The sequence below is a fragment of the Phascolarctos cinereus genome, unplaced genomic scaffold, assembly GCF_003287225.1.
Source record: "Phascolarctos cinereus isolate Bilbo 61053 unplaced genomic scaffold, phaCin_HiC Scaffold_5;HRSCAF=322, whole genome shotgun sequence".
Taxonomy (NCBI): domain Eukaryota; kingdom Metazoa; phylum Chordata; class Mammalia; order Diprotodontia; family Phascolarctidae; genus Phascolarctos; species Phascolarctos cinereus.
In genome coordinates this window covers 193,050,888-193,076,204 of record NW_027555958.1, presented here as the reverse complement: position 1 = coordinate 193,076,204, position 25,317 = coordinate 193,050,888, and the positions used below count along the sequence as shown (strand labels likewise).

At 35.7% G+C, this 25,317-nt stretch overlaps 1 protein-coding gene across 1 annotated transcript in view; it reads right to left on the bottom strand.

The window, feature by feature from the left end:
• Positions 1-421: 421 nt before the first annotated feature.
• The window catches only part of TMEM30A (transmembrane protein 30A), a 54,717-nt gene continuing 29,821 nt past the window's right edge, over positions 422-25,317 (bottom strand). The window contains exons 3-7 of the mRNA XM_021000137.2: positions 16,290-16,397; positions 8,839-8,926; positions 6,638-6,775; positions 5,171-5,377; positions 422-3,194 (exon numbers count right to left, since the gene is read on the bottom strand). Coding sequence (XP_020855796.1) covers positions 3,001-3,194; positions 5,171-5,377; positions 6,638-6,775; positions 8,839-8,926; positions 16,290-16,397 — 735 coding nt within the window. The 3' untranslated portion in view covers positions 422-3,000. The remainder of the gene's footprint in view (positions 3,195-5,170; positions 5,378-6,637; positions 6,776-8,838; positions 8,927-16,289; positions 16,398-25,317) is intronic.

Below are 25,317 nucleotides of genomic sequence, written 5' to 3'. Positions count from 1 at the left end.
ATAACCACATGTCATATTTTCTTTACCTCACTATTGGCATGTTTTTACTTCTACCTAATACCAGCCTTAAACAGTTTGACCAGAGTTCAGGTGAGAATCTGATAATTTCTTAAATAGGTAAGAAAAAGTCTCATTAGACTTTCACAGTTTTCAAACACAGAAATCCTAATACATTCCCCACTCCCACCCCAATCTTAGCAATTATGATTCAGTTTGTAGCACCTAAAGTTAATGCATATTAGTATCCTATGATTTGAAATATCTATAATTTTTTAAAATGAAGATGACAGTACTAGAAATATTAAATGAAATATAAGCAAGGACTTATTAACATTTATTCATTGACCTTAGGCTGCAGTTGAATTTGAATTTCATCAATAAAACCAACATGTTATTAACAAGACATGGCCAACATACCAAAGTAAATCCAGTTCATTTTTATTAAGCTGTAACAGATGCTAACAAAGTAATCTCTCAAAAATATAAAGAAATTTCACCACCAGTCAATAAACAAATTATATTCCAACTTAACTCTCCCTTTGGTTAGGTATTCCTCTACTAAGTAATATACAATAATTTTCCAATTAAAAAAACCCTGCCTTATGATTTCAATGAAATTTCTTAAGCCTTTATTTACGCATAACTACTTAAAATGGGATACCTTTTAAGACCTCAAAATATTTCCTGCAAGTTAACACACAATCTTTAATGTATCTACTAATCTTCTCCAGCCTATAAATTAGGTGCCTTAAAATTAAGTTGTTTTTTTTGAAAGTAGAATGCCACCTATATAGTCCCAAAGTTGGCATAAAGCCTGTAAGGTAAAAATATTTCTCTTCCCTCATCCTTCACAAAGATCAAATAACTATTCCATATTCATTAGATTTAGGCAACAGTAATTTTTATATGGCTCACGTGAGGGGAGACAAGAGGATTTAGGCCTGAAATATATTTGTAAGATGGATAAACTTCAAAGCCATTTTAGCATTCCATCTTCAGTACACATTAGACATGGAAAAGCTCTTCATTTGTTCTTTTAATGACACCCCTAGTCCCTCAGATTAGACTAAAAGATTGAAGATATTTCTTCTTACACTCCTTGATGTCAATTTGTACAAGTGAGAAAGAGAGAACCCCTATTAATATAATTGCTAAAGAAATAACTTAAGGAGGATATTCTAAATGTTAAAAACAACTGACAAAATCTGGGGAGCTTTTTTTTTAAGAAGGCTTCCACAGAAAGAACACAATATACGGCTGTAGAGTCAGATTTTTCAAAGTTTCTGTGATAGTCACACGTTAAGAACGCCATGCAAGTCATTTTCTTATGAAGGAATAACGTCAGTGTATGACTCATATAATCTAGTTGTAAATTTATATAAAATATTCAGACGTGTGGCACCTTTTATACTACTAACCATTATATTTTTAATGAACATATATCTAACGAAAATTAATATAATACCCAGACTTTTGATTTAAAACGTAACATGAGATTAAACCACAAATTCAGAATAAACATACCTTTTTCTATGTAAATGTACAGATACATATACTGACGATTAAATTTAGTAAACAAAAACAAGAGTTTGAATTCAATTAAGCCATCTTTTCTTATTAATTAAAACATACATTTTTCATGCATGTAGAAAATAACTTTACATTCACTTCAAGAATAAGTTTCATTAACAAATTACAGCATTTATTTAATATTGAATATGTATAATTTACCAAGGTAACTGCATATAAAATAACTTCCACCATATACATTATAATTTATTATATGCATAATCTTCCTCTGAATTTAATCAGTAAGTTTTAAAGAATTTTGTTTAAAATTAACTCCTAGGAAAACCAACCACAGGAATCGGCATCTTAATCATACAAGAGGTTGAACATACACTCATACTTCACATCTATGAAAATGGAATCATTCCTAGGGAAAAAGATTAATATTCTTAATGTATTCTGAACTATAGCTTTAGTATACAACTCAGAACACTTACCTGTAAAAATAAACTTAGTTTGAGATACTTCCAATGGTGAGGCAAATTTCTCAATGCTAAACATCTCCCATAATGAAATATTAACAGCCTTTGAGTATTTAAACCTGGTTTACCCTTAGGCAGAAGGTATAGCTCTGCCACCAAATAGTACTATTTTCCCATTTCAGCTTCTCTTCTTTCTTCTCTTGTGAAGAGGAAGCTCCAAGGGAAATAAATGACCAAGGTGTGAAACATTTAAAGTTAGCTGGGATACCTGGTTTTACTGACTTAAACAAATGGATGTAAAAATTTTAAAATTTTATCCAGAAGGTAAGTGGCCTAATCCCTTTAGGCTTGACTAACAATTTATTCCTATGCTACGTATGTTAAACATGTCCTATTACATCAGAGATAGGCTTGACATAGGTCTCTACTGGATAAATTGAATATATTAACCACCTTAACAAAGATGGTACTTAAAGCCTATACACACAACATATGAAAAAGAGAAAATGTTTTATTTAGATCTAGCTTTCTTTATCTTCTCATAACCTTTCGATTCCTGAAAGGATACCAAGTTATAATATATCCCTATACATCTTGTTATCCTTTTCTTCATACATTAAGCATACATTATACAGCATTAAATATGCATATAATATTACCCACAAAGCACAAATATTAAAGCAGCAGATAACATTACATGGGAAAGAGGTTGTATATATCATGTGGCCTATCCAATAAAAAGCAAACATTTTTAAAAAGCCATTTCAGCAGTCACAGTGTTGATATGATCAATATAGCGATAGCTAATTTCAGCTGATATACCCGTCATATTTTCACAAGTCATCCACAGTGAAGAAGCATGGGACAAGGCTCTTAAAAAATTAAAGGAAGAAAAGAGTTATGCAGCCAGCTTCAGAAATGACATACTAAGAAGACATTTAGCATTCAACAGCGAGGCTGAGTTGGACTGGCCTTGATGCACATGCAGATTTCTTTTCAGAATACAAAATTAATTGGGAATGTCAGCACTATTATTTCTGTTTCCATATTTATGATGAATTACTAGCAGTACAACTCCCAAAAGGAAGCAGATGGATCCAACAGCGATGTAAGCAATTCCCAAAAATGGATTTTTTCCTCCCATCCATGAAATGGTGCTCAAGATCATCCGTTTTCGTCCATCAAAAGAATGTACTGGATAATCTGAAGATAGTATAGGAATATTTTTTCTATGACCAGTTAATTTATTTTGAAAACATTATTTAGAGTGGCATTTTACATTTTGATAATGTGTTAGCACAATTAATTTGTTGCATTTTGGCCCTATGATGTAACAAATATCTAAGGGAAAATAAATCCTGAGATTCCTACAAAATTATCAGCCATGCTAGATTATGAGACTGGGGAAGGATATAAGTGAACAAACTTGTGGTATTTTCAATAACCACAAGGATCATACTCTGACACAATGATGTAAGAAATGAGATTGTCTCAGCAGTAACTACTAAAATATTTACATGTAAAAACAATGAAGATATCCTTTTAATACTGCAGATATCCTATTTTTAATTTTTTAATTTGATTTTCTGTTTACCATTTTTAATATATTAACTTTTGTAATTTAAGATGGTTGTAACATGGAGGATATGGTTGATATTCAGAAATTAATTTCTGCATTTAATATTAAATGAGGACTTACTGTTCAGTTTAAAAAACAAGGAAATTTTGAACAAATATGCAATCTCTATATAGGAATACACACACATATGTAGTGCACTGCAAATCTTAAAGCACTATATATCTGTATCTATCTATGACAGTACTTATTACTACAATAAAACATATTTGATTTATGTTGTTCCACCAGTCACTGTGGCTATAAAGGACTTCACTTGAAAGCATTAATATATTCATTTAGCATATGGTCTTTGATGAAAATTTCATACACAAACACACACACACACACAATGATTCATGTGACAGCCCAATAGTAAATCTGGGTAGCAATCATTTAAAAATATTTTCAATCTCTAAAAATATATTTAAATAATGGGCTAGTACTTAGTCAAATAAAGAATTATAATTGTTTTTGTTGACAATGTTAAATTTTTTTTTGCTAAGCATTAATTAAATGAGAACAATCGTTCTAAAATTTTGTTGTTGTTTGGTCATTTCAGTCATGTCCAAGTCTTCATGACTCCAGTTGGAGTTTTCTTGGCAAAGAAACTGGAATAGTTTGCCATTTCCTTCTCCAGTTCATTTTACAGATTAGGAATTGAGGCAAACAGAGTTAAGTGATTTGCCCAGGGTCATATAGCTAGTAAGTGTCTGAGGACAAATTTGAACTCAGGTCTTCCTGATTCCAAGCCCAGCGCTCTATCCACTGTGCCACCTAGATGTCTTTATTAGTAAGGAATATAAGACAATACTGAGAGATTATCTAGACCCGTTGGATTTTAAACTTAAAATTTTAAACTTCAGAGATGTAATAGTTACCAATATAAGAATAAAAATCTGGCTTCTTAAAATTTAAATTAAAATTTAAACAAAGCATGTATGAAATAGGTTAACTACATTCAAATGAAATAACCCATCCAAAGAAGCAATGTAGTATAGTGGACAGAGAATCAGAAAGACCTGGGTTAAGTCTTATACTTAACATATTGGCTCTGTGACCTTGAGCGTGACCTGTTCACGCTCTGAACAACTCTAACTTGTAGAGAAGGTGCCAACCTACATTGTTGGTGTAAGTTTCCTCCCCTGAGAGTTCCCTATATCAACGAAATCACAGATCTAGTCCTTACCCATAGTTCTTGTGAACCATAACTAGTTAAGTATCTTCAACACATTTAAGATATCTGATCTTTGCAGCATGCTGGTTTATAAGTGGATAAATTTTAAGTATTTTTGCCATGCAATACGCATGAAGCCCTAAATCAGCACTGGGAATACATTCATGTGGTTTTCAAGGAATTTTTCTGAAAGCTAAAATTTGTACAATTTAAACAGAAAGCATAACCTTATCTATATAAAAACAAAATGATTAAAACAAATAGCAAAATAAAACAAAAGCAAATAAATAATATTACAGTGACACAAACTAAAAACTAAAGTTGCTTGTTTAGCCAAGACTGTATTTTTATAGGTCTGGATTCCATAAATGTAGCAAAAAAGGATACTGTATGTGATTTTCAAAAGGTACTCTCCAACAGGTAAAGTTGGATGCAATCCACCCTTTTTCTCTATAAGACGATAAAGCTTACGAAAAGTAGGTAATGCTGCAGTACGCATCCACACAATAAAATCCTCATTTATGAATCCATTGTTTTCTTCATCTTCATCCAATTCATATACTGGTTTAGGCCAATTTATAGGCTTTGTCGTACCTGAAAAAAAAAAAAGAACAAAATTTTCCATTTCATCAGAAAAGTTTCATCCAAAAAATTATATAAAGAATTAAAATACTTAATTTAAAATATTTTTCTAAACCTTGAAGATTTAAATGTAAACATATACCAAATAATTCATAATTTCCTGTTTTGCAAAACACAAATTGACTACATTACCAACTTAATAAAAAAGAATGGACATTTAGGCAATTATACTGCAGGTATATAAAACACTAAAATAAACAAATGAAACACTGGAGTACCTTATTTTTAGCAAAAGACTTAGTCACAGCATGATATAATAGTAACCTCACTAAATTTAAGTGTAAGAAGACCCGAGTTTGAATTCCAACTCCAACATCAACTAACTGTGTGAACTTGGACAAGTCATTTAATTTATTCTTGGCTTTTTATCTGTGATATCCAGATAATAATATTCATGCTACCTATACCTCAAGAGTTGTCATGAGGAAAATATTCTGTAAATTCTAAAGCAAGTGTATAAAGACTTACCTAAACTTTAAAATACAGAACAATCATGGAACAGTAGTAACTATAGTTATCCCTTCCACATCATGGGGATTTTAGGGGTGCAGCAACCCCTAGATCTGGAAAATCTGTGTAAAATTTTTTGGCCCTCCCTTCATACCAGAGAAGAGGTCTGAATTATTATTGTATTAATATGTTGGCATTATATAATACTATACATATATTTTATGCATTTCTGTGTCTCTAAACTTTTTCTGTCATCTGTTGGCCTTTGCGTGTCATTTGCAGCTTCTGCAAAACTCCCCAAACATTCCCATTTAATTTCTTATGTCAACCCACAATGTATCAAAACCACAATGGGGAAAGTCTCAATGAAAAAAATAATTCACTTAACAACAGGGACAGGGACTGGGTCACTGGTATAGGGAGTTTATGGTGAGGAACTCCTACCAGTTCAGGCTGGTAACTTCTCTGCAACCTTACAAAATTCTACAAAGTAACCTGGGGCACTGAGAAATTAGTTGAATTGGCCAGGATCACAAAGCCATTAGGTAGGTACGAGAGGCAGTACCTCAATTCAGGTCTTCCACTGTTACTAAATCATATTAGATATTTAAGCTTTAACAGGCAAGACAAGAAAATGCAAATAACTCTTCTAACATTCCTCAGGTTATGCGCTTTTTTGGTTTGTTTTATTTGGTTTTTTTTTGTTACAAATTTTAATATTTATATCTTAAAATAACCTCAAGGTTTTTTCTTTAACCTTACCTTTAAAAACTTCAGACAGGTTACCTCCAGGTGGATTTCTGAATTTCACATTTTTATCTGTCCACCAAGCAATACCCTTCTTATGGAGATGAACACGTATAAGAGAACTTTCATTCTTCTGAAACAATTCTAATGTATCTAAAAATGAGACAAAAAAGATAGTTACTTTAGACTCTTACTTGACAGTACCCCATTTTAAACCCATCAGGGATTATTGTTCTTGTGCTTCCTTTCTCTCTATGCTTTCTTGTCACATGCTTCATCGTCTTAGGGTCAGGTTCTCCTAAACATTCAAGAAGACACTCAGCTAATTTGCTAAACTCATTAAACTAATAAAAGAAAGATATAGGAGCTCCTTAAGGAACTTCCTCTAGTTTCAGGGCATGGATTTTTACAAAGGACAATATAGGGAGAAATAATAATAATCTGCTATTTCTATTGTATTTTATTAAATGAAATATTAAAATTTATAAATTAGTACAGATGAGGTTGTTGTAAAAATATCACTGGAATCAATTAGGACAGACACACAACAAATATATTAAATACAGGAATTCTTAACCTTTTTTGTATTATAGACTCCTTTGACATTCTGGTTGAAGCCTATGGACTCCTCAGAATATGTTTTACTATCTACACTCAAAATTAAAGGAAATGTTAAATTTTAGTTAAAGGCTAGTGAAAATAAAGATGCATTTTTTTCTTATCCAGTTCACTTGATTTAATATGTGTTTTATTTTTAAAAACCATGTTCTAAGAATATTACCAAAAAATGTTTCTGACCTCTGGTATATCAGATAAATCCCCTTTTATTTTGTATTCAATTAATCTTATCATAAAAGTACAAATATATAATCTACAACGAAAACTTATCAATAAGCATATGTGTGTGTGTGTGTGTGTGTGTGTGTGTGTGTGTGTACACACACACCCCCCTTTCTGATCCCCAAATCTACCCTTAAAGAAAGTTTTTAAGAGAAAGGCAATATGACATAGTAGATAAAGTGTGGGGCTTGAAGTTAGAAAGACATGGATCTTTGGCAGGAACATTCTGCCTCTTAAGCACGTCAGTGAAATTCCCTGAGCCTTGGGTAACTCTCTAAGATTGCAAATCCTAGATTACAGTGAATTTTCAAAATCACAGGCCCTTGATAATATTCTTTGACATAGCATAGCTGTCAATGTTTACAGTTTTCTTAGTTCTTCTTTTTGACAACGTGGCTTGTTTCATACAGTACTGTCTCTATTTCTGACCTGTTAAGATATTTTATCATTTTTGAAAAATGACACAGATAAGACATTACTCTAACAAAATACAGTCTTTTTAGTCACTTTCCAACCACTACACACTCAAGTTATTTCAAGTTTTTCACTACCACATATAATACCACTATAAACATCAGTGTATAAAAAGTTGTTTTCTTCTTTTTAGGTATTTTCTTGGAGTATAATATGTGTTACATTTTTTTACTATACATTAATTTCCCACAATTACAAGTATACTTCTGGACACTTTTTCACACTACTAGTTGATACAAAAAAAAATTCAAGTGTTTTGCTTTGTTTTTTAAATATCCAAATAAAAGGAAAAATTAGCAAGGTAAATACACACTCACATCCACAACCACCCACCCCACACCAAACCACCTAAAAAAATCAATAATGGACTGCTAAGTTAAATAGCATTATATTATCCACTGCTCCTCTCATTTAGTAGTATTAATGGTCAATAGGCCATTTAATTATATTTACCATAGGACAGAAGGCTAACAAAGTGTTTTCTTTACTAAGTTCTGGTTATCCTTCTTTCTTTCCTTTCCTATGGATAAAAGGTTTCTCAGCAGGATAGAGAAATATGTTACTGAACAAGTCACAAAATACTGAAGTTTTTACAATATTTTGAGAAATACAACAAGAAAGCAAAGATTTACCAACTCCTCTCTTCTCTCTCTCTCTCTTCACATACACATACACACACAATTTGCTACAAGTCAACAGCATTCAAAATTCTATAGTGAGTCTCAAAAAGTAAACACACAAATTATTGTTATTTTCTATTTAAGAAAGCCTTGGAGAGATTTTTATACTTGAAACTTCAAATTTATCAGTTCTATCCATGTGTTACTAGACCATTAAATCTGTAACAGACTATATAAAATGTCATAAGATTTCAAAACAAGTGGCAATTTAAAAGATCATACCATTAAACATACTGTTGGCAATAGCTCCACAAGGAGCAATTGGCTTATCTTGATCCTTGCGATAGGGCTCACACTCCTTACTGGGGTTCTGATTTTTATAAAGAAAGAAGAGCAAAGAAAAATGTAAAGACAAACATTATCGAATATACCATGGTCTAAATTCTCTAAATCTGTCTAGAAAACATTAATAAGTATGTAGTTAACACCACCATGTAAATATTACTCCTAAATAATTCCAATTTTAACATACTAGGTAGGTATAAGCTTGTAAACACGTTTACTTTTAAGTACTCCCTCCAAAAAGTAGGTATGGTACTATTATAAAATAACTGAAACAATATGAAAAATGCCCTAATATATTCTAATTTTTCATTCATATCTTTCACTTGAATATTGGTTTTTATTTTGTCTATGCAACAAGAATTAAGAATTGACATAACTCTATAATCAGAGGAACTGGGTTTGAATCTTAGCATTACTACTTAATACTGGTATAACCCTGAGAAAGTCACTTAACTTTGCAGGGCCTCAGTTTCTTCATTTGTAAAACAGTGGGACTGGAAAAGATGGTTTCTGCAATCCCTTAATCTGTGATGCTTTCTGTATCCACTCATCTCTCATCTTTGCTTTTAATCACCAGACTTCTCCTGTCCTGGTGCCTTTCTCACCCTGGAAGATTCCACTGCCCCTGCAGCCTCTTCCTTCACTCTTCTCCAGTCTCCAAACTTTTTTCTCCCGCCACTATCTTTGCTTTTCAGTTCTGTTTCATGTGTTGTCTTCCTCCATTAAAATTCAAACTCCATGAGACCAGAGACTGTCCTTCTTTTTGCTTGTATTGGTATTCTCAACATTTAGCACAGTGTCTGGCACACAGTAAACACTTAATAAATGCTTATTGACAAGTTTCATATTACTATATATCATGCCACCCCTATATTGAACCTCTCTTCCCTTAACATGTTCCCTGACATGGTGAGGAAAGAAGGAAAATACATTCCTCATCCCTAAAACACAGATGGCTTGCAATTATAGTCCCAAAGATGCTGGAAACAGGAGTAGGTAGATGAGAGAAGGGAGACAGTTTGAAAGATAATTCATATCACTACATTCCAGATTTCTCATTTATTCAGCTCCCTCAACAATCTGTACATATACAGTAAGCATACTGGGGCTATGAAGAGTGATTTTAAAAAAAATCAATCAACAAACATTTTACTAAGTGTCTCCTCTTTGCCAGGCACAGTGCTAGGTACTAAGGATGCAAAGACAAAAATGAAACAGCTTCTAAGTTCAAAGAGCTTACATTTTATTGGTGGGAGACAAAATATACTTTAATATGTAGATAATAAAATTAATGGAAAGTAATTTTTTTTTGGAGGGAAGAGGTACTAGCACCTGGGGAGATTAGAAAAAGCTTCATATAGAATATAACATTTGAGCTGAGTTTTGAAGGCAATGAGGGATTTTAGGAGGTAAAGGTAAGGAGGGAGTGCAGCTAGGTATTGCAGTGGATAGTGCTCAGGACTTGGGAGTCAGAAAGGCTGACTTCAATTGGACTCAGGTCTAAGACACCTGCTACCTGTGTGACCCTGGCCAAGTTTCCTTATTTGTAAAATGGAGATAATAATAGCACCTTCCTAGCTGGATCGTTGAGAGAATCTAATGAGTTAACTTACATAATCTGCAAACCTGAAAGCACTATATAAATGTTAGCCATTGTTGCTGTTGTTATTGGGGAAAACATCCTTTGGGAAGGAGAGAAACTTAAGACAGGAGCCAACTTGAAGGCTATTGCTATAGTCCAAGCATGAGGTGATGAGGGCCTGAACTGTGGTGTTGACTGCAAGACTGAAAAGGAGGTGATGGATCTGAAGTAAAGGTAGAAATTACATTTGGCAACTAATTGAATACGTGAAGTGAAGGATAGTTAAAAGCTATGGATAATGCCAAGGCTGTAAAACTGAGTGCATGGAAGGATAAAGGTATTCTCAATAGAAATAGGAAAATTCTGAATAAAGGTAGGATTTTGGGAAAAGATAAAGATGCTATTGGGACATCCAGATTCAAATACCCAGTAGGTATATGGAAACACGACTGACGGAGACTAGGACTAGAACAGGAAAATAACTGAGAGTCCGCTGCATAGAAATAATAATTAAACTCATGGGAACTGATGAGGTCACCAAGAGAAAAGGTAGAGAGAAAAGAAAACCTGGGACACAGCACTGGGGAACACATGCAGTTAAGGAGCGTGCTATGGCATCAACAAATGGGATTGAGAAGGAATAGTCACAAAGTAGAAAGAGAACAAAGAGAGCAGCACCACACAAACCCAGAGAAGAGAAAGTATCCAAGAGAAGAGGATAGGCAACAGTGTCAAATGATGCAGAGAGGTCAGAAGGAAAAGGACTGAGAAAAGGCCATTAGATTTGGTAATTACAAGAGATTACCAGTAACTGTGAAGAGAGAAATTTCAGTTGAGTGAGGTCAGAAGCCAAACTGTGGTTTCTATGGAGGAGAGATGTTGGTTGAACAAGATAAAGAGACTGAGATGATGGCAAGGTCTAGTGAGTTCTTTTTTGTATGCAGCAATACAGAAGACAGTAGGCAGGGAGAAATTAAAAAATAGTGGGGGAGGGGATGACAGCAAAGACCAATCTGCTATAGAAGGTAGGGGGAGATGGAATAAAGAGTACATGAAGACAGTACTCTTTTCTATCTCAGATCCTTGAAAAGAGGAAGGATTACATCAAGAAACTTTGAGATGTGCAAAATGGGCTAATAAAGGACCCACAGCAAATTGGTTTCTATTTTCTCAGTAAAATATGAGTCAGGGCCATCAGCTAAGAAAGTGAAGGAAGAGAGGTTTGAGGAAAGCACAAAAGGATTCAAACAACCTCTGCTGGGAATGGAATAGAAAATCAAGTAAAAAGGACTATTATCATTACTGTTCTTTCCCTTTTTTTTTAAACAAAAACTTAAAGGATTTCACAAATTAGTTGCATTTTTCTGCAGTGTTGCAGTTACTGGATGTAAATTCACACTAATTATGCACATCATTCACATCAAGAGGATAATATCTATTATTTAAAATATGGTCTACTCTTAAAGAATTCATCATTTGAATAACAAGAAGCATTTATCAGGTATCTATTCCACAGAACAAGATGAGATACAAAGATAAATATGACATAATATGCTGTGGATAGACCCAATTAAGTACTGCAAAGTACCAGGTCCTAGCTATTAATGAAGAAAGCTCCACAACTTTATGTGAGTATCTTTGCTACAGAAGTTTTGTATTCTCTTGGATGTAGGGCCCAGCCTATACTTCAAATCCAGGGCTCTTTCCATTATATAATACTAACTCTTTTATATCACACCACCTCATGAAATGTTTTTATTTTTAAAATTGTTTTTAACTGATGTATTGTTCTGACACAGCTGAAATTCCTTCACAAAGTGAATTCCTTGAAAATAGTTAAGCACCTGATAACAAGTGCAACCAATAGCACACGGCACTTTCCAGTTTTAAAGGATAACATTTATTAATAGAAATGGGAAATGTGTACTTTAACAAGGTAGTCCATTATATTTTAGTTCAATTTTCTAGGCTGTTTAATGTTGTCTTCAATTACATTGCTGTAGTCATTCCGTTTAGATATGTCTTACGGCAAGAATTTATTAGTTTCTGATACTTCTAATTCAATAAGTGTTTCATTATTTACTTTGTCCTATGCTAGGCACTGAAGATACAAGACAAAAATTTAAAATGGTACTTGCTGGGGACAGCTAGGTGGCACAGTGAATAGAGTACTGGCCCTGAAGTCGGGAGGACCTGAGTTCAAATGTGGCCTCAGACCAAACACTTGACACTTACTAGCTGTGTGACCCTATGCAAGTCACTTAATCCCAATTGCCTAAAAAACAAAACCAAAAAAAATGGTACTTCCCTTCAAGAAGCATATAGTTTATTGGTGAATAAAAACAAGAAAACATAATTACAAGATAATTTGAGGAAGGAGAAAGAACTAACAACTAACTGGTGATCTAAGGCAGAGGTATAAAACACAGCATTGAAGCCAAGACCTAAATTAAATTGCAAGTAGGAAATATTTAACAAAATAAATAAAAATACAATGAAACACAGCCAATTTTAATTTGTGGTTTTCTAAGTCAACATGCAGCTCTCAGGGATCTTTATGTAGAGTTTGTTTCTATTTAAATTTGCCACCACTGCTCTAGGGGGATCAGGAAAGGCTTATCATAGGATATGTGGTACGTAAGGCTTGAAGAAAGCTACAAATTCTAAAAGAAAGAAATGAGAGAGGAAATGTATTCCAAGCATGTGGCAAAGGTCGTGCAAAGGCAGAAGGATGGGAGATGGAATAACAAGTTTGAGAAACAGCAAGTAGGGTAACAAAGTATATGAACATACAGTATATGAAGAGAAATAATATGCAATCAGCTTAGAAAGTTAGGCTGGAGCCAGACTTTAAAAAATATGTATTTTTACCTTACAGGAAATAGTGAGCCACTGAAGTTTCTTGAGCATGGGAATACTACTGTTATACTTGTGCTTTAAGTAAGATTATTTGGAAAGTGAAACACAGAGCAGAGTGGAGAGAAGAAGCTGGAGTCCAATTAGGAAGCTACTGCAAAATTCCAGGTTGGTGTGGGGGTTTCTTTCCGCACCTATAAAGTAACCTGCAGACTGAAAAACGTGTTAACTGTTCCAGAAGGAATAGGAAAATATACACATAACAGGACTGCTCCGCTACAATATTTGCTATATACAGACAAAAAAAGACTGAATTTCTGTGAGCCCCATGGTCTTAGAAATATATTCTTAAGTACAAACCTGGTAACATTACTTGGACCTTTGCAAAAGGGGATTAGTATTATTTGTTGTTAGTTAGAAAAATAGAAAAGAAGATCAGTGGAACAGCCAAGCAGGTAAACAAGCATCAGAGAATTGAACTTAATTATTTAGTGCTCAAGAATCACAATACCATGAACAACTTCAGAGAAAACTTCCTATTTTACAAGAAATGCTAGGAAAATTGGAAAGCAGTTTGTTAGAAATTGGGTTTAGACCAACATTTTAAATTGTATATCACAATAAGTTAAAAACGGATATGTGCCCAAAATAGAGGGCACAAAGGGTAACCCCATAAAAGATGTGGACAGAGCTCCTTCCCAACTATGGCTAGGGAATGAGTCCTTAATCAAAGAATGGAAGAAACCACAGAAGATAAAATAAGACAACTCTGCATACACGAAGTTGAAAAGCTTTTGAATAAATCACCGAAAGAAGGATAAGAGCAAGCATCCATCTGGAAAAAAGATTTATCTCTGATAATAATCTGAAATGCAACATGTATAGGGAATTAATACAAATACATAAGATCAAAAGCCATTTTCCATTGTACAAGTGGTCAAAAGACACAAAGAAAATAGTTCTTAAAACAAGAATTACAAACTATTAATAGCTATATGAAAATTTCTACAAATTACTAATAGTAGTAAATGCAAATCAAAATAACTGAGTTTCCACTTGATAATCAACAAAATTGGCAAAGATGACAAAAGATAGGAATAGCCAATGTTGGAAGGACTTCAGGAAGACAAGTACACTACTATACTGTTGGTGATATTGTAAACTATTCTGGGAAAAACTTGGAACTACATTTTTTAAAAAAGTTACTACAATATCCATATCCTTTGCCCCAGAGACCCCACTGCAAGTCATATACCCCAAGGAGAATAAGACAGAAAGAAAGTTCCCATATATACCAAAATATTCATAGCAATACTTTCTATAGCAAAGAATTAGAAACAAACAAAAAAGATGCCTAATAACGGGGAAAAATTAATAAATTGTAATATGATAACATAATAGAAAATTAGTGTACAATAAGAAATGATGAATGAAAATAATTCAGAAGCATGAGAACATATATAAACTATTAAAGCATGAATAAACTATAAACAGGAAAATTATACACAATAACTACAATAATGTAAATGGAAAGAACCACCTCCTCCCTCAAAGGAAACTGAAAATCTTAAAATTATAATAACCAAGAATCTTGGCCCTCGGGGAAAGCTGAGAAAATATGCCTCTTAATCCCTATATTGTAGAGGGGAGGGTCTATGGGCACAGAATGTTGCAAATACTTGTCAGAATCAGATGACATATTGGTTACTTTTCTTGAACTGCTTTTTTCCCCTTCTTTCTTTTTTTAATCTTTGTAACATGAATTAGATTGGCAGGGGAGGGATATATTTAGACATAAGGATCAAAGGCAGAGGACTAAACCTGTGATTTCATTAGTATAGGGAACTTCCAGGTGAAGAAACTCCCTCTACCAATGTAAGTCAGCACCTCCTCTGTAACTTATAGTCTTAGAGAGTTGCCTAGAGCACTTAAAGATTAAGTGACCTGCTCAGTGTCTCCTAGACAAAATACGTCTGAGGCAGGATTTGAAGCTAGGTCTTTCTGGTTTCAAGACCGCTCTTTACCACACTATGCTGTTTCTCCGCATAACAATCAGAAACAAATGTGATTTGAAAAAGACATCAATAAAAGATACTTTTTCTTTTTACAGGAGGAATATCTGCTTACTGATAAGTGTCAGAAGGCAAACTCCCTTCTATCCACTTCTAGAAGCAAGGATAATCAATCTTCAAAGGAAACCCATCAAGTCATATATGGTCCTGGAAACTTACTTTGTATTCCACAGTATCTTAAGAGGACCTCTTCACTCCTACATCAAACTCAGAGATGCAAGGATCCCTTGGAGTATCCTCTTGGGCCGTCAATATTTTAAATTGAATCATAACCCTGAATATACAGAAAGGGTAAATCAAGCCTTTCTTGGTTTTCTATAGATGAGGATCCAGTAGAAGGCCAAAACAAACTTCCTAATTCATATTCTCAAGTCTCAACTCATGGTCAATAACAGCATCCCAAGATGCCCGGTGTTCTGGATACTAATCAAACTTTCAAGAATAGGATATAAAGGGCACAAAGCATCACTAAAGCAAGTTGAATAGTGAGAAATATAGGGTCTCTTGATTTGCACTTGAGTTAGAAAACAAAGCACATGTACATGTGTAATTCTAATAAAAATTTCCAATATCACTGCAAGTTTATTTATATAAACCTTCTAAAATAGATGGTAACATCCAAAATGTAATCATTAAACCTAAGATTAAGAATGAATTCTGATTCACTCCAAATTCCAGGTTTCAACATTATAGGGCAAAATATGACAAGAAAAAGTTAAAGTCCCCAAAAGTGTACTAGCCACAATCTGAAGGAAAGCATTAATCTCCACAAATTCTAGAAAATTTAATTATAAAAACTTAGATATTCTCTTGGTTGTTAAATTGTAAGTGGTAATATCACTAATGTCACTAGCTTGTATTTCATTATTTTTACTTACTTTTAAGGAATTAAGATCTCCATTTAGTTGACTATCATCTCGAGATTTCACATAGCGACGATGATTCTGATAGAAATTAGATAGTCCGTAATACATAAACACATATCCCTGTGGAGATTGGAGGGAAAAAAAAGATTTTATTTCAAAGACAGAAAATTTTGAAGCAAAATACACACTTCAGTATGAATGATGCCTTATGTTTAGCATGACATTTTTGTACTTCAAGGATCCATGATTTTGTCATGGTTATTCCCTCCACTGATACAGACTGCAAACCACCTATTCTTTAGTATATGGTCTTCACAAGTTGTTGTGACTGAAAAATTCATCATCCTACAGCCAAACCTGGTAACATCTCTCCAAACTTATACTAGACTTGAAGCTGTTTCAGCGTAGGAGGACCTGCTAAGGCTTTTGTACCACTGGTATAGCTTTGAGAAGTCAGGATCACCTCCACATAATGAAGCATTGAATAAGTAATTAGCAAAAGAAGACTTTTAATATGCATACTTCACTCACTTCCAATTTAATTCAGAATCTGAGATAATTTAATTAGGGTCTGGGCTGAATTCAGCTTTTATTTAGCAAGCTATTTCCTTGAAGATAATGTAAATTAACCAAGTAAACAAGACTGAAAAGAAATGTTTGCAATATTTTAAGGAAAACTGTTTTAAAGTAATCATTAACAGATCAGAAGGCCCAACAATAAGCAACTGATCTTTGTTTCATGGGTTGAGTTGACCCAAAGGTTAATGGAAAGAAAATGGGCATAAGAAGGCTTCAGTTTATTTCCAGTGATGACTTATGTACAAGAAGTGACATAAATGATGATACTGAGTGAATACATGATTGGAAAAAGAGGTGAGGCGGTCATATGATGAAAGAGATGACGAGATAGACAGCCTGAGTGCTACATTGGTACTCACGAAATGGTATAAGACCTAGAGAAAGGCCTCCAGCACATTGGATGGATCTTCTGTGGAGGATCTATGATAGAATATGGACAAGAAATACACAGGATGAGAAAGTGTGGATGAGTTGCTATCAACACTGATGGAAGGAATACCCACATTGATGAGCTCACAGATCCACTGACATTAAAGAAATTAATCAACTGTTCACTATAATCACCCCTCCTGAAAAGTCCTAACAGGGAAAACTTTGTTATCTTAGTTTGTGTTACTAACTGTAATTAAAATTTAAAATCCTGCAATTTGACAGATCTATGACTTCCTCAATGTGGGTAGTCCCTCCAGTGATGCTGATTGCAATCCATTCATGCCTTACTATCCTGTGCAACTCTAGTCCATATCCTCCCAGAAATTCACCACAAGGGATCCACCCAACAAGCTGGGCAATTTTCCTCTACACATGTTGATAATGCAGATATGAATGGAGCACGTGGCCTGTTCAGTCTCACCGTATAACTGACCCATCTATCTTCTGGCCACACATCTCTTTGGCAATATTCTTTACACCTAATCTCCTGCATAACTACTCATTTGTAATGTGTTGCAGCCTGTTCATAATCACCATGTGACTACTGATCTTTGGGTAATCTCCAGATTCAACAATTCTTTGAAGACATACAATGCAAGAAAAACATTAACATTAAAAAGGATGGGTCTTTGTTTCAGGAAGAAGCTTGGAGCCATTAAAAGAACCGCCCCATTTCTTAAAGACAAACTAATCTACTCTCCTCCTATACAATTCTGGACCATAATCCTAGCTCATTTTCAGAATCTGTGCAATCAAACAAAAAGCATTTTTTAGGGGCCACTATGTACCAGGCACGAGGGATGCAAAGACAAAAATGAAACAGTCCCTAATCTCAAGGAGCACATATTCTACCTGGGGAGATATACAGATATACAGGGTGTCCCAAAAGTCTTAGTGTAGTTTTATTTTGTTAAAGTTTAAAAGTTAAAGTATATTCAAAATTCATATAAAATGTATGTATAACTTTACATAATTTAACAATTTTAATAATTGTTAGTATAACACATTAGTTCCTTAATAAGAAGGACTAATAGCTTAGCAAAGATGGGCAGGACTCTTGCTGAAGGTAGGTAGATCTTGAGATGAATCTTAAAGGAAACCAGAGATTTCAAAGAGTGGAAGTGAAGAGAGAGAGCATTACAGACATGAGGATAGCCAGTCCAAAGGCAGAGATGGGATATGAAGCATTGTGTATGGAAAAACATAGCAAGTAAGCCAGTATGACTGGACCTTATAGTGCATGCAGAAAAGCGAGGAAATTAGAACAGCAAGTGGAAGTGGAAATTAAGTGAACCATACTGACTCCATCTTGTGGCTCAATTCTGGAGCTAGCTCAGTTCTCTTTCTATTCAATTATGGGTCTAGTCCACTTTCTGCCTCATGAGAAAACTTTATTGCATTGTTTGAACCTAGCCCTCTGAAACTGGTAAGCTTGGATAACTTCTACCTGCTGCCCAGAGATCCTTATCTAAGGACCTAGGTTATGCTCACCAGAAACCTGGTCAGATCCAAACAGGGACACACAGAGTTTTCTCACAATCATACATCTCAAGCAATCCATATGTCTTACCTGAAAACTGGCCCTGTTATGATCAGTTAATTATTGTTTCCATGTTCCTTTGATTAAATACAGATTATGGGGACACTTCTTTTTCCCTCTCAATGTGGAAAGTCCCTAATCTTTTCTCCAATTAAAAATCAGATCAGGGGCAGCAAGGTGGCGCAGTGGATAGAGCACTGCCCCTGAATTCTGGAGAACCTGAGTTCAAATCCGGCCTCAGACCAAACACTTGACACTTACTAGCTATGTGACCCTGGCCAAGTCACTTAACCCCAATTGCCTAAAAAACCCAAAAAAACAAAACAAAACAAAAAAATCAGATCACCTAATTTTATATCCTGGTTGTCTTCTTTTAATTAATTGGTCTTATTTGATTGATTGTTTTTCATACATAAAAATCTATCTCCCCATTTTCTGGCTCCAGTGCCAAAGCTGAGGGAGCTGGTCCCAATCTGGCATACATTTTTAAATAAATCAATATATGCTTGGAAGCTCAAATCTTTGTTTCCTCAGTCATTTCATCTTTTTTTTTGGGGGGGGCTAGGCAATGGGGTTAAGTGACTTGCCCAGGGTCACACAGCTAGCGTCAAGTGTCTGAGGCCAAATTTGAACTCAGGTCCTCCTGACCGCGGTGCTCTATCCCCTGTGCCACCTAGCTTCCCCTAGTCATTTCATCTTTCACCAGACACAGTAGGAATGTGTAAGAAAACTAGAAAGGCAGAAAGTGATCAAATGGAGCTTTGAATGTTGATGAATCAAAACACGTTAAATTTTAGATGACTACAAATGACAATCCAGTATAGATTTGATCCTAGAGGTAACTGGATCAGTGAAGCTTACTGAGTAGGAAGGTGATACTGTCAGAACTATACATTTGGTGTCAGTATGAGATGAACTAGTGAGGGAAGAAGGGAGGGAAGGAGGCAAGGAGGGAAACTAATTAGTCAGCTATAATAGTTCAGGCAAGGGTTGATGAGGGCCAAAACTTAGGGTAGTGCTTGTGTAAGTAAAGAGAAGGGAACATAAATGTCTGAGATGTTGTGGAGATAGAAATGACAAGATGTGATGTGGCAATAGACTAAATATATGGGCTGAGTGAAGAGTTGAAGATGCCAAGGCTGTAAACCTGGGTACTTAGAACCATGGTAGTGCCTTTAAGATAAAAAAGAGAGAGAGAAGTTTAGAAGATGGGTACATTTGTGAAGAAAGATAATAAATTCCTTTTTAGACACGTTTAGTTTTAGATGACCACATGACATTCAGTTTGACATACCCAAGCCAACTGGTAATATGGGACTAGTGCTCAGGAGACAGACTGAGGCTAGATATATACATCTGGAAGTCATTGGCATAGAGATGATAATTGGAAGTGATAGAAGATGAGAAGATGAGTAAATGAGAGAGTTTAGAATGAAGAGAAAAAAGGACTCAGGACAGAGCCTTGGGAGCACACATAGTTAGCGAACATTACTCAGTGCTTCTTAAACTTTTTCCACTTGCAACCTCTTCAATGCTTCTTAAACCATGAGTCACGACCCCATATGGAGATGCAACCCACAATTTAAGAAGCACTGAACAAGAATGTATAGACAGGAAGGAAGAAAACCAAGAAAATTCAGAGAGGCAAATACCAAGGAGAGGATGTATAACAATGTCAAATACTCCAAAGAGGTCAAGAAAGATAAAGATTGAGAAAAGGCCATTAGTTTTGACAATCAAGATATCATTAATAACTTTCAAAAGAGCAGCTGAGTATTAAGATCAGAAGTCAAAACAGCATAAGGTTTAGAGGACAATGAGAAGGAAGGAAGTAGAGGCACCAAGTATGGGCTTTTCTTCCCCACTGCACAAGGAGTTTAACCAAGAAAAGGAGGAGAGATCTAAGATTAACTACTGGGTACTTTTTTAAGGATTGGCAGAAAGTCAGGCATGTTTGAAGGTGTCAGAAAGAAGCCAGAAGTTAGTGGATGAGAATAGAAAGCATTATGCAGGAGAAAAAAAGAAGGGTATGTACAGCGAGGTTGATCCTTCCAAGAAGGGACACCTCTTTAGGGACTGAAGTAAGAGAAGAGATAAAGGAGATGGTGTTAGAAGGATAGTGTCAGATGGATATGAGATGATGAGAAAAGAGGAAGTTCATGGTGAATGGATTTGACTTGCATGGTAAAGTATGAGGCAAGGTCCTCATCTAAGGAGAGAAGATGTGTTGCTGTGAGAGGCTTGAAGAAAGAAGTTTAATATAGCCATTGTGGTAAGGTAAATAGAGAATCAATTAGGGAGGGATAAAAAGATTTTCTTGGTTTAGTGAGGACCCAATTAACAAACCTGTGGTGGCTCCAGTCAGCACAGTTGCTTGACTTCCTCCAGGTCCTTTTACCTACTTTTGAGTAGCAATGAAGGCAGACAAAACCTGTATCAATCTAGGTTTTGGGTTTTGTAAGGTATGATTAGATGAGATAGCAGAACAAGGCATCCATGAACAGAAGACAGCATAGATTTGAAGTGATTCACAAGGAGTTGGGACCGGGAAGGGAAGAGAATGAAAACAAAGTAGGGGTGATAGCCTAGGAAAATTCTCAGGGATAGAGGGATTAGAGGTCAACATGAGGATGAAACATAGGTTTAAGAGTTATAAAGTACAGGGAGAGATGGAGTAACTAAAGATCTAGTGAGATAAAATTCAATAGGGATAAAAGTAAAGTCTTGTCCTTGGCTAAAAAAAATCAACTCCACAAAAAGATAAGGAAGGCAAGTATATATAGCAGCTATTCTGAAAAGGATGTGTTGGTCTTGGTGGAGTGCAAATTCAATCTGAATCAGCTCTATGATGTGACAGTCAAAAAGGTCATGCAGTCTTGGGTTCCATTAGGAGGGTGCATAGTTTCCAGGAACAGACATGTGATAACCCCACTTTACTCTGTTCTCATGAGATCTTATATGGAATGCTGTGTCCAGTTTTGGACACTGGTTCAAGAAGCATGGGCAACAATAAATAGGAGACTATCGTGAAGAGGGTAACCAGTATGGTGAAAGGCCTTGACTTCATGACATACGAGGATGGATTGAAGGAACTGGCCATGTTTAGGTGAAAGAAGATGAGACTTGGGAAGGAAACATGGCAGCCATCTTCCAATATTTGAAAGGCTGGCCTGTGGAAGGGGAGTTAGATTTATTCTATCAGGCTCCAAAGGACAAAACCAGGAACAAATGGAAATAAATTGCAAAGAGGGAAATTTAGATTCAATTTCAGGAAGCAATTAGATCAGGGTAAAAGTGGAGTGACTTGCCTCAAGAAATGGTTACGTTTCCCCTTCTTGAACCTCTTCAAGCAGAAGCTTGATGAGCATTTGTTTGGGGTGTATAATCTCAAATACATCTCAAACTAGATGTCTACCAAGGTCCCTTGCAATATATTCTGTGGATTGTGAACAGATAGAAGAATTTCAGAGTTCTTGAACATGGAAGTGGAACACTTGTAGGCGATAAGAGCAAGAGTATGGTAATCCCTGTGTGCAGCTGGGGTGGAACAGAGATGTAGTAATGGGAGCTGAGTAGACTGAAGAATTGGGAAGTTAAGAGTACTTGAAGAAACATCATCAAGTATATTAAAGTCCCCTAGTATGAGGGAAGAATCTGGGGTAGAGAGTTGGGACTGAGAGCCAGGCAACAAACTCATCGAAAAAGGAGGAACAATGTCCTCAGGGTTAGTAGAAAACAGACATCAAGATCTGAATTGGGTTATAAATTTGGATAGAATGAACTTCAAAGGAGAAGATGTTAATGAATGATGGTGGCAGGAGTCTGGTAAAGGCAATGAGGAAAAAGAAGCATTCTGACTGTCCCACTAAGGATGGATGTATAAGAGTACACTGAGTACAGTTTAAAGATGGCTAGGGATTTAGTGTCATTCAGAAGAAGCCAGGGGGTGGAAAATACATAATCCAGATGGATAAATGTTATGGGTGGTCCATCCAAACATATATCATACTCTGAACAATAAGCAGTTCTTCACCCATTTAATTCAATCTTCACTTTGAAAGTATCTCCAGTTGAGTATTACAGGGAGTGTTAGGCTGTGAGCTATTTAATATCTGTTATCAATGTTAAAGGTATAGATAACATGTTTATCAAATTTGCAGTTGTGTGAGAAATACTTTTATTCATCCTCCATTTCCAAAGAGGACCAATGACATCACAGGGTAATGTCTTGACTTGCTTGTGAATTGAATTTAAGTGAGGCAGAGCTACATAAAGCTTTCAGCTTTACTCTCTCTTCCAGAGTCATCAAAGTCCAGTGGCAAGACAAAAGTCAACACAACTGGCAATGGCCCAAGATGCAGTGGATGACCATGGTATCTTCAAATCCACAGCAGCTTCAGCTGCCTTCACGGCCATTAGAATGAATTGTTTTCTTATGCCCATTCCACTATTTACATGCTTGGGGTAGACATCCTCATAACTCACCAACAAGTTTGAAGCCTGTCAGTTACCATCAATCTGGTTTAGCTGTCTGCCAAGATTGTTTTACTGGGGTATAGCCACTGTGTATGCCACAGCTCCTTGGCATCACAAGTGAGAGTTGAGTGCCAGATGGACACCAAAGGTGGATAAGCAGCCTGAAAAGATTGGCAAGCCCTCACACCAGAGGGGCTAATCATCCCTAAATACCCCACACAATCCTGTGAGAAATAGGTAACATACTGGATGACAGTCATGATCCAAAAAAATTTTTTTACACGATGAGAAAAATCTAGTGGTTTTAATAACAAGTGAGCAGAATGATATGGAGAGCCAAAAAAGTTAGTGCAGACTCGGGCTACATTAATACAGGCATAGCTTCCAGGAATAAGGGCATAAGAGCTCCGCTACACTCGTCGGATCATATCTGGAGTACTGTGTTCAATTCTGGGTACCAAAATTTAAGGATGATATTGAGATACCATCCAAAGGAGGGTAACCATGAGTAGATAGTGAAGGGTCTAGCATCTGTGACAGAGAAGTGATTTTCCTTAGGCACATATCTGACTGTTACTCCTTTACTTGATAAACTCCAAAGGCTCCTTACTGCCTCTCAGATCAAATACAAACTCTTCTCCTTGACATTTAAATCCTTTACAACTTCCCCTTCAGCCTTCTGTGATCCTCACAAATGGGCCTACTCTTTCTGTTCTAACCCCCAGAATATTCTCCTTCCTTCCTCATTTGAGTTCAGAGCCTGGCTCACTGCTCATATTAGGAGTCTTCAATATACATAATGGTCTACCTTACTAAATTCCCAATTCTTCAATCTACTCAATTCCCATTATCTACTTCTCTACCCCATCCCAGCTATACACAGTCACACCCTTAATCTTGCCATCACCTACAAGTTTTCCACTTCTTTGTCAATGAACCTCTCCAAATTCCTTTATCTCATCATAACCTTTTTCTCAAATACTCTTTCCCGTTACCTTACAACCCCCAACATTATTTGGTTTGTTTGGTTGGGTTTTTTTGTCCTCACCCTGACCTCTAATCCTTCCACTTCTCAGTTCTTTCCCAGACCATCATCCCTGCTCTCGCTGAATTTTCCTTCCTTCCCTGTCTCAACTTCCTGGTGAATCAGTTCAACTCTACATCATCCTCTACACTCAATTACCCTTGCCTGCCTGCCCTATCACTGATCATGCCTTATCAAAACAACCCACCATCTGATTCACATGCTGCTGAATAGAGCTGTTCAAAGTTATGAAAACTGTGATAACTGGGTCCACTACAAATTTGTTACATAATCTCTCAGCTAACTCTCACTGCAGCAAGGCAATCTTTTCATATCTCCCTAAATGATTTATTTTCCTACTCACCACAGGGCTTACAAAAGGCCTGACACATAGTAAGTACTTAATAAATTCTCGTTGACTGATTGTTACTTATACACAAGACTCCATCTCCCATCTCCATGCTTTTACATGAGGTACCTACCATGTCTGGAATATATTCCCTCCTCATCTATGCTTCATAGAGTTCCTCTCTTTCTTCAAAAGGCAGCTCTGGTTGCGACTTCTATATAAAGCCTTTACTGATTTCTCCAACTGCAGGTTCTCTACTTCCCAAACTACCCTGCATTAACTTTGTATACATTTGAATTTATTCACTTCATATGTCTATATTTACATATATGTACTTGTGGTCTCCCCTATTAGAATGTAAAGTGTTTTTTAAAAAATTATTATTATTATTATTATTTTGGCTAGGCAATGGGGTTAAGCGATTTGTCCAGGGTCACACAGCTAGTAAGTGTTATGTGTCTGAGGCCGCATTTGAACTCAGCTCCTCCTGAATCCAGGGTCGGTGCTCTACCCACTGCGCCACCTAGCTGCCCCTAGAATGTAAACTTCTTAAGAGCAGGGATTATTTAATTATTTGTATCCCCAATACCTAGCACAGTACTGGAGACAAAATAGACAAGTAAAGTGTTTTCCTGCATTC